This window comes from Toxorhynchites rutilus, chromosome 2, assembly GCF_029784135.1.
Source record: "Toxorhynchites rutilus septentrionalis strain SRP chromosome 2, ASM2978413v1, whole genome shotgun sequence".
NCBI classification, from domain to species: domain Eukaryota; kingdom Metazoa; phylum Arthropoda; class Insecta; order Diptera; family Culicidae; genus Toxorhynchites; species Toxorhynchites rutilus.
Window position 1 is genome coordinate 240,531,111 of NC_073745.1, and position 11,332 is coordinate 240,542,442.

The 11,332-nt window shown below is 40.3% G+C and overlaps 1 protein-coding gene across 1 annotated transcript; it reads left to right on the plus strand.

Annotated features, from left to right (window-relative positions):
* The first annotated feature begins 452 nt into the window (after positions 1-452).
* On the plus strand, positions 453-1,325 carry LOC129766750 (uncharacterized). Its single transcript, XM_055767348.1, has one exon. The coding sequence runs from the start codon at positions 453-455 to the stop codon at positions 1,323-1,325; it is 873 nt and encodes a 290-aa protein (XP_055623323.1).
* The last annotated feature ends 10,007 nt before the right edge of the window (positions 1,326-11,332 follow it).

Consider the following 11,332-nt stretch of genomic DNA (forward strand, 5'->3'; position numbering starts at 1 on the left):
AGGGGAACCGTAGGTAATACGGACAGTGGGGGTAATATGCACAGGTGGTTGATTTGTATAGTTACATTTTGAAATTCTGATTTCTGTCAATAAGAACATCTTCCACATGTTATTCTATAATATTTAAGCCGCCATATGGCAATGAATACTGATCAAAAGTGGGAAAGGGAAACAAAAACCGAAAATCATACATGATTCCGCGTGAGGATGTAATTTTAGCTGCTTCGATATTAAGCATTTTGAGTGGCTTAATATCAAAATTCAATTCGCTGACGGTTATATTTCGGTTTGTGAGTTAACAGAGAAGCGATATTAGGTATGAACGGAAAAGTAAATTCATTTTTGAGTAGAAAAAATTAAATTATTGAAATAATTGTAATTGGGGTAAAACGGACAGTTGCCTGTGGGAGCGAGATGAACTGTGAAAAGTCTGTTTAATCTATTCCTAAGGAATGCCAACTAGTGGATCTGTTGAAAAGCTATGGAGTAGCATCAAGAACGCCTTTATCACAACCAGTGATGAAACCCTCGGCAAAGTACGCTGTACGCGGAGGGAGTGGATTTCAGATGAAACCTGGAGGGTGATCGATGAGCGGAGAGAAGCGAAAGCTGGCATTGAGCGAGCGCGTACCAGAGCGGCTAAGACAGACGCTCGTCAACGATACGCCGAGTTGGAGAAGGCTGTTAAGAGGGCTTGTAGACGGGACAAGAGAGCCTGGACCAACTCCCTAGCTGAAGAGGGTGAAACCGCCGCCGCCTGTATCCGCCTGTTGTACGACATTTCTCGCCGCCTTAGTGGTGTTAGGATGAATACGAAGATGGCGCTAAAAGATAGAACTGGTCAGTTATTGACAGACCGTACAGACCAGCTTAAACGATGGGCTGAACACTTTGAGCAACACTTTCGAGTCTCAAATGCCGGTAACCAAGAAAACCAGCAGCGCTTAGCACCCGTAGTTCGTCGCATTAATCGCGTAAACTCCGATGCGATGTCTGAAATTGAAGTGGTAATCAAGAATATGAAGTCCAGTAGAGCGCCAGGAATAGACTGTATTTCAGCCGAGATGCTCAAAGCTGACACAGCCTTGTCAGCCCAAATGATGCATCGGCTATTTAGCAATATATGGGAAACCGCAACTTATCCGGTGGACTGGATGCCGGGCGTTTTGGTTAAAGTCCCTAAGAAAGGAGATCCAATTGAATGCGGGAACTGGCGCGGCATCACGCTGCTTTGTGTTACTCTCGAAGTACTCTGCCTTTGCAGGTCTACGAAATATCTGGCGCTCAAACCAGATCACTCTACATACAAAAACCCGAATCTTTAATTCGAACGTTAAATCCGTACTGCTGTACGCCTGCGAAACGTGGTGCGTCTTGACGGAGACAACGCAAAAACTGCAGGTTTTTGTTAATCGTTGCCTGCGATATATAATTCGAGCATGATGGACATCCAATGTGGAACTCCATCGATGTCATCAGCGCCCGATAGCTACAGAAATTCGCGAACGTAAGTGGAAGTGGATCGGACACACCTTGAGGAGAGGAGCAAACGAGATCTGCAGAGAGACCCTCGACTGGAATCCACAAGGACAGCGCAGAAGTGGCAGACCCAGAGGCTCGTGGCGGCGTAGCCTTACCAATGACATCCAAACTGTTGATGCCAATCTTACCTGGCGGCAAGTGAAAGCCATGGCAGATGACCGTCGACAGTGGAGACTTCTGACATCGTCCCTTCGTTCTGCCCAACAGGCAGACACGGATCAATAAGTAAGTAAGTAAGGAATGCCCTGCGTCTTTGAATGGAAAGCAAATCCCCAAATGTGGACTGTTTAGAAGCTGACTGGATCCAAAAGCAAAATAGTTGAGGGTCTGTCCGTTTATACTGCTGAAAATCACGATATCACTTCTAGGTGGATTAATTAGATTTTTTCATCATTTAACGAACATTTGTGATGAGTTCAGACCTTGGTTGAATAAAATTATTCCTCTCGCGATCGATAAACCTTTACGCTTCATATATTACTAGTTCCAACCTGTCCATATTATCCCCACTACATGTCCATTATACCCGCATCGAAAATTTTTTTGTACTTTTCGGTCTGTTTTAATTTTAGTAAAAAACATTGAAAAACACTTTTCTGTAAAATGTTTGGCCAAATAGGTAGAAAAACAGTATATTGAATTACAAGAAACTGCATCAAAGTTTTGGGAAACATGAGTTTCCAAAGATCGTTTGGTGCCAGGTCTGAACTATATGGTGGATGCATTAAAACATCCCAATAAAGCTCTCAGAACTGTGTGGCTTTACGTTGTCCTGATGGAACAAAACACCTCTTCTGTTGGCCATTTCTGAACGTTTCTGGTGATCGCTAGCTTCAAACGGTCTATTTGTTGACAGTAGAGATCATAATTTAGTGTATTGCACTGAGAAAAAAATTTTTAAAAAAATTAGAAAAAAAAATAAAAAATAAATTTAAAGAATTAAAAAAAAAGAAAATAAATTAAATTGCACGTATTTTACTGTTGCAGTATCGGCACTATAAACATCAATCAGAATTTCAGTGGTCTGGCTTGCATTTTCGTATTTTTAAAATAAAAAGTGTAAAATGTACCGAATTGGAAATGTCGATTATCTGAATCGGTCCATTTTTTTTAAAGTCACTTTCAATTTTTTTTAAAATCACTCCCAAAAAAGAGGAAAATCACTTTTTCGGACCGTCGGTTAACTTTGAAAAATCATAACCCAAAAACGAAAAATAAACACCTCTCTGATATTTGGATATGTTTTGTTCAAAACCTTTCAAGCTTTCAAGGAAAAATTATTTAAAAATTATTTGAAAAATCGAAAATAAAAAATGTCCCAGAGTGTCGATTTTTGACCATTTTGACGTTGGATTACGCCTTTCGGGAACGTATTGGGGTACAAATTGAAAATCGAAAATAGAGCACATCGTGAAACTTGTCCAATTTCAATCGCTTACTGCTCAATCATTTTATGATGGATTGATAAAATTTTTGCGTCAATCGATTTCGGTACTTCATAACAATTTTGACGAAGGACTACGTCTTTCATTTCACTCAGTTATAATTGAACCGCGATTGGAGCGTGTTGTCGCTTTTGTTGTGAAGCTAACTTCGTTCATCATGAAAGTGCTCATGAACGGTGTCACCAAGAGCCTGTTTGTGCACTTTAGGTCAGAAGGGAATCCATCAGGAGGAGAGTGATGTCACTGAAAAGGCTACCAAGAAAGTAACAGCATCGAAAATTAGTTACGCTTGAGGCATCGAAGCAACCGCCACACACACATACATACACACGTGCAATTCATTTCGTTTGGTAGCTGTCGAGCAATCGAGAAGAATCCGGAAAGATGTCATCGTTGCTGCAAAATAATCTGCCAGTTCCCCTTGGAATTGAAACTTACATTCAAGCGAAAGAGTTTATTTTTATGTTTTCTATTCATATAATGATGCGACCAAATACATTTTGTTTTTTCAATCAAATGCAATTAGCAGGAAAGCTTCCAGAGATTATTTTCCCCATCAATAGAATATTTTCGTATCCAATATTGGATGCATAAAACCTTGTACCTCCAACGTAACGCTCTCGTTTTGGAAGTCCCCCAAATATTCATTTATTCATTGATTCAGAATGGATTTAGATTCAACTTCGAACAAATGATCACTGAATCAACGATAGTCCTACGTCAACCTTGTGGTTATACCACAGATATAACCCACTTCCTGTTTTTTTGACGTAGAACTACGTCTTTCATTAAGGGTGCCAAATCAGAAAACAGGTCACGTTTTTATGAAATAAAGTTAACGTTAATAACTATTTTTGCCGCGATCGGATTTTGGCAACTTATATACCAAAAGAAACGGAAATTCCCTAAGATTTGTTTGATATGCTACACATTACAATCCTATAGTCTGTATATGGTTTAAATTGAAGAAAATTGGAAGCATTCCCATTTCCATACATCTGTTTTGCCCATTTGTGTGCTTTCCCGAACAGAGCTATCAATAACGAGCAACTTATCGACAAGCAACGAAGGGGAAATCGTAAGATGTAAAGTCTCCGTTAACAAAGGAAAAGAAGAAGAACGGAGGGGAATATTTGCCTTAAGTATAAACAGTGGATCACGCTGAGGCAAACATTCATTCTTCGTGAGGAAATCGACTGAACAACATCGTTGCTGGGTGAGCTGTACGGCGAGGGATCGAATGCCTTTCTCAAGGCAATGGGGGTGGAGGAGTAATATAACGGATAAAGTAAAACTTTCCAAGAACCTTTTTGAAGGATAGAGACGAATGAACTGAAGAAGTTTAAAGTCTCAAGCAAGGAAGGAAGGCAAACTTTCAGTATCGTTCTGTATTCAAAGCAATGAATATCGCTTGCTCTTCATTGTTTTGCATCATCACATGTCTTCGTTTCGGATTGAGCTGTAGACGCGACCAAATTACTCACTCGCTGATGTCTCTGGCATTGCAATCATTGCATCAAACTGACGCCATTGCATTAAGGTTCTGAGCTACACAATTGTGTGAGGAATCATCAAGCTAGGCTATCGTCAGCTCACCATGGAAATAAATGTTCTGGAATTTTGTCAGCGATTTGGTTTCGCATGACGGTAGGAAAACTCTCTCCACAAAGGATGACAGCTAAGCTAATCTAGACTGGCAATATTAACAGAAAGGGCTTCTGTTGAGAAGAGCGCAAATCGGAGATAAGTGTGTGTATATTTAGTTGCTTCAAGCTATCGTATATGGATATTTGTATGCGTACGCGCGTGCTTCATAACCCTTACGTAAAAATAGTGCATTTTCGCTACGCTGAAACCCCATTTTTGTATCTGCTCTCGTGTGCATTGGCCCTGTAACAATGCAACAATCGCCTAATTTTTTATGCTATGATTGACGATTGTTTGGTGTTGCAAATTATGCAGTAGTAATGATAAATATAAACAAGGAGGGAAGATAGCGGGATGGAAATATCTACGAATCTCTGCTGAGGCAAATATTCAGCCTTTTTCCAAGCAGTTAACATTGTTCGTTTTCTGTCATCAATGCGTTGAACTGACGCTATTAATTTATTTAGGCTCGCGTGCCAGTCGCAAAACTGCTTTCAACTAGGATTGCATTTGCGGTAATTTTGATCATAATGAAGCAGTGCTACTCTTTTCGTGGTTGTTGAAATTAACAGATAGAGTTTATTTCGTTCATTTAGTCACCAAGAAAGTAAATATCGCTCTGGAATTTTGTATGTGATTTGGTTTCGTTTCCCAGTAGCAAAACTTTCTCCACTAATGATGACTGCTGCGCTAATCTGCGAGCACAAGAATGAATCATCAAACAATTATCGCCAAATGATTCTATAATACAAAAAACATTTTAAGGCGACCAAACTGGTAGAATAGTTATTTCAAAATTTTCGTTGCATTATAAAATAATATCCGCAGTTATAAGCAAGTGACTTAAATTAAACCACAGCGTAGTTCTACGTCAACAATGGGGTCGTGTCTTGAACACAACCTCCAATATTTTTTTTTATATTGAAGAAAATAATATATTAGGCTGTCAAAAAAGTCCTGCGGTATTTCCGCGAGGTGTCGTTGTAAGCGCGTAGTTCTAGTTGTATTCATTGCATCGAGTCATACTATAGCTTGATGGAAAGGTATTTTTGCGCGCTATAATATAGTCCTTGACTTGTCCTTGTGAACTTGTGTAGAGGTCGTCGAAGATGCGCCACGCTCCGGAAGGCCTGTCGTCGAAAATTGCGACAAAATCGCTGAATTAGCCGAGAAAGACCGGCATAGTAGCAGCCGTAGCATCGGCCAAGAGCTGGGGATAAGTCATCAAACCGTTATTAACCATTTGAAGAAGCGTGGATTCACAAAGAAGCTCGATGTATCGGTGCCACACACGTTGACGCAAAAAAACATCTTTGACCGTATCGACGCATGTGAATCGCTGCTGAATAGCAACAAAATCGACCCGTTTCTGAAGCGGATGGTGCCTGGCGATGAAAAGTGGGTCACTTACGACAACGTGAAGCGCAAACGGCTCAGACGGTGGCCAAGCCCTCATTAACGGCCAGGAAGGTTCTGCTGTGTATTTGGTGGGATTGTCAAGGAATAATCTATTATGAGCTACTTCCCTATGGCCAAACGCTCAATTCGGACCTGTACTGCCAACAACTGGACCGCTTGAAGGTAGCACTCATGAAGAAGAGGCCATCTTTGATAAACAGAGGCCGCATTGTCTTCCATCAGGACAACGCCAGGCCACACACTTCTTTGGTGACGCGCCAGAAGCTCCGGGAGCTCGGATGGGAGGTTTTTTTGCATCCGCCGTATAGTCCGGACCTTGCACCAAGTGATTACCACCTGTTTTTGTCCATGGCGAACGAGCTAGGTAGTCAGAAGTTAGCCACAAAAGAGGCCTTGTGAAAATTGGCTATCCGAGTTTTTTGCCAATAAGGAAGCGAGCTTCTATAACAGGGGTATTATGAAGTTGGCATCTCGTTGGGAACAAGTCATCGAACAAAACGGCGCATATTTGACTTAAAACAGATGATTGAAATAACATGTTTTTACTGACGATCTGATTATTAAGTGTCTTATATTCTATTGGTGATTTTTCTCTTTATTTTATACATATCACAGGAGGCATCTCGTCTAGGATCACAGAGAACGGTTTTCATCATATCTCGTTCACTTCGGTATATACCATCTGATACGCACCATCCAACTACTGTTTACCATCCTTCTGTCATCATCACTCGGTAAACACTGGTGGAGTGAACAAACAATAATCTACAACAAAACAATACCCAACAACCAAACAAAACGGCCGTTTTCAGGGCCACCAAATCATTATCAAAGAGTTTAACAATGTAAAGCTTCAAACATATCCAAAATCAACAGATAGCCTAACGGAATCCTACGTCAACTATGCGGTCGTGTCTCGGACTCGACTCGCCAGTGACTTTTTTTTAGTTGACAGTAGATCTCGACGTTTCAAGCAATTTTAAGACTTTTGGCATCAATTTTTTTTTCGAAAACCCCGATTTTCTTTATTTCCCCCTTGGGTGATTTTTCGATTTTCAAAAAACTTAAACTTTGACCGCTTTGTGCCACTCTCCCTTAAATCCTAGTGTACACTTATGCCATAATCAGTTTGGCGGTGTGGCGTTTCGGCCGAAAGGAAAGCTCGTAAACGAAACTGAGCGGAGATTAATTCGCGAATTGAGGAATATCGGCCTAAGCAACCGGGCGATAGCGAAGATGATTAACAGAGCCAAATATGGCATGCGGAAGAAAGACAAAGGCAGCTCAAAGATTTCAAACCGGGACCGGAACCGCACAATACAGTATGGAGAGACTGGAAAGCTCACTGCCTCGGGAAAAAAGCAGGAACTTGACCTTCCTATATCGAAGAGTCGTGTATCTCAAATTTTACGAGGATCTGGACATTTAGTTTACACTAAAAAGACGAAAAAAATAACCCTACTCCAAGGCACGTACAGGCGAGATTGGAATTTGCGAAACAACAAATGAACTGAAAAGCGGAGTGGGGTAAGGTGATTTTGCCCTATGAAATGAAGTTCAATATTGATGGTCCTGACCAGGGCCCCAAATCCTCGAAGATGAACAATGAAGATCGACTCTCCTCTTAGTATCTTCTCTTCTACCAGGAGTACTTCGGCATTCGACGCCAACATGACTTGAATTGACTAGAAAATGAATTGACAAACGTTGAGAGCGAGGATGACTGATGAACTATTCGAGCAAATGGTTATTCCAATTGACGTGACGGATGAATACAAATCTACCTCTTCATTCAACCTGACTTTAAAGTCCATATAAAGTGAAACGAAAACTTGATTTCTGATGCAAAAAAGTAGTTACACCATTAGTGGACAGCTTCATTGTTTACCCACCGCAAACTGAAACTAACGAACATAGAATGTTACCAGATATGCTATAAAGGTCCTCGCGTTTGTATTAGTAAATATCGTGCAGTTTGGGAGGAATTCTAAACAAAATTTCAGTTCACTTGATCTCCGAGTTCAATTTTGTGAAAAAAACATACAGACTTAACCCGCATCTGTATCAACAAAATTCACAAATTTGTCAGTGTTTCTGAACACAACGCTCGGTATTTTGTATGTGTGAGTAACTTTCGTGTACGGAACAAAAAAATCTAGCTCACCTGTAGTATATGCCAAACCACGGTAAACTCAAACATCGATACATGCATACGTGGTACATGAGAGAGAGAAACGAATTCATTTTTGGGGAAGTCACTTCAATATGCAATGAAATCCATTTGACGGGGAAGAATGAAATGAGATAGTCGAGTCGTAGAGTGAAAAAGCAACTAAACGCCCGAATGACTGTTGAGTCATGTTGGCGGAGAAACTGCTGGAAGAAGCCAAAACTCATATCCAATTGAATACGAAAACGAATTTCTTCATAGTCCCCTGACTACCCTTAGTTGAATATGACTTTGCCGAGCCCTGGTCTAGACTGCTGCGTGTATTATTGGCATGATCTTCGAAAAACCCCTCAGGTGAAATTGAGCAGGAACTTTGGAGGAGGCAGCCCCATGGTATGGGCCGCTTTTTCAAGAAGAGCAAAGACACCTATAGTAACTATCTCGACAAGAATGTATTTGGAAATCTGTTTGGAGCTGTTGAATACCGCGTACCGTAGACGCAATGGGCGACAGCTTCATCTTCCAGCAAGATAATGCGACCAATCACGTCAGCAAGAGGTCTTTGTCATAACTCTCCGAGAGAAACATTCAGTTTTTTGACTCGCCAGCTCGTAGCCCGGACTTAAACACTACTGAGAATCTTTGGTGGATTCTGGCAAGGCAAGTTTATAGTGGTGGACGACAATTTGGAACAGTTCATGAGCTGCAGGCATATGTTAGAGATGAGTTTAATAAAATTCCACAAAAAATACTGGATAATCTGATTGATTTCATGCTAAAACGAATTTATGGAGCGATTCTGAAAAATGGAAAACCTACCAAATATTGAGTTGGTCGGTTCCTTGTTTTTAATTACTTTTAAGAATAAAATGTGAGATGCGTTTATAAGAATTTCTACACCGAAAATTTGTTTTCATAATAAAAATGACTGTTGACAATTGTACTAGGACATTCAATAGTGAAATTTACTTGATATTCAAAGCTTCTCTAGAAACTATGTTTATATTTTAGAAACCTAATTTATGGCACCCGAACAGTTGAAATATGTGGGTGCGCTTATACGAATTTCACACGTGAAACTACTTGTTAAACAATTGACAAATCCCAAACATTATCTAAACGAAAATCCCGCATCACGAGAGTTTTAAGTGCAGTGCACTCTATAAACATAATAATTCTAGACGAACTAAACAATTGAAAGTACGTTTGGTGTTTGATTCCTTGTTGAAGTGACATCACACATGTCACATGTTTCTGAAGGTCGCCAGTTTAGTTTGAGTTTTTGTTGTTCTGTTGTCAGACTCAGAGAGTTCATTTGTCACCAGTTTAAGCCTCTGTAATTCATACCATCACCCATCAAATCGTACTCAATCGAGAAAATTGTATGTTCAGTTCCTGAAGATAAGCAAAAATGGCGGTCTAGCGATGAAGTGCAACAGCTAAGATGTTAAATTTTCTGTCACAATTCCAATTTTCTCATATATTTGTTCTGTTTAATTATGTGTTTTTTTCCCTGTATCGTCAAACTCAAAATGTTCGTAAAATTTCCCATAACGTGGATGAACAATGACACAAATTGTTTAGTTGGATGCCGAATGGACTCATTTGAGACAATACGACATTCTACAGCAGCGTTAGCTGCTTCGTCACGCATTGTACGACGTCTCCGACGAAACTTGTTATCCTGTAGAGTAATAGTGTAGTGCGAACGATTTATGGTGGCTCGAGTTGAGCAATTAAATGGAAGATTATGTCGACCGTAAGAATCAAACAAATCAAACTACAGTAGAACCCCAATTATCCGCGGAATAAAGTGGCAAGGTCACCGCGGATGATGCAGATAATGCAATAAAGGACTAAAAAGGAGGTGCGAACGCGGAAAAAATATTTCAGTGTGAAAAACAATCTTTTATCAATACCGAATTCATTAAACTCATGTTATGACAGCTAGGGCTGTGCGATATTTTTAAACACCTTTCAGTGATTCAGTTGACGTGATATAAACAAAGTGTTGTTTACGTTGGCACATAAAAGTCGATTGTTGTTATTTACACAATGAGTTTTCAACAAAATCCAAATGTGTGGAAAGAAAATCAGCATGCAAGTCCGAAATCTTGTTCAGAATCATTTGCAGCAGATTTCACGGCGGAAGGTTGCAGAGTAGTTCGGAATAAGCCGGGGAACAGTCCGTTAAATTGTGCACGAGCACAAAGTGAAGAAATCTCCGAAAGTATCAGTTAAATTCATTTAGGAAAACCTCTCGTTGGCGGCCGATAAGCTAGAATCGTACACCACAGACTAGCTGAGAATGAACTCAAGAGCAGATTCACAAAAAATGTCCGTTTATCAGCAAGAAAAATAAGCTGAAACGGCTGGAATTTGCCTGGAACATGTTATCAAACCCAAAGACTTGAAGAAAAGTACTTTGGACTGACTAATCGAAATTTGAGCTTTTCAACAAGAAGCGGCGCGAAAGGATGACGAAGGATTACATCATTTGCAGGCTACAGTCAAGCACGGAGGAGGCAATATAATGGTGCGGGGATGCTTCTCATGGGCCGGTGTTTGAAATCTGGTGCGAATTCACGGAATCATAACAGCAGATGTCTACATTGATATCCTTAAAGACCTGAACGTGAAGGAATCGCTTCGAAAAACTGGCCTAAAAAACAGCTTCGTTTTCCAACAGGACAACGAACCGAAGCATACTGCCAAGAAAACCAAAGCTTATTTCCGTTCACGTAAAATAAAACCCCTTGAATGGCCACCAGAAAGCTCTGATCTCTATGCGACTGAGAACCTATGGCACATTTTTGCCAACAAAGTGGTGAAAGATTGTGTCACTAATGTCACTTATTTCAAGACGTTCCAGGAGGCGTGAAACGAAATTGACCCTCAGCACCTCCAGAACTTGGTCGATAGTATGTCCAAATGTCTTCAGCAGATCATTGAAGCTACAGGAGGCCACACTAAATATTGATGTTTTTAATCTTTTTGCTTTTATTGTGTGATTCGTTATTTCTCGAACTCAGCCTCTTATAACGGGTGTTAAATAAAAAATGAGAATTTTTTCAATACCTTTCAGTAACTCAAATAAAGAGGGTATAAT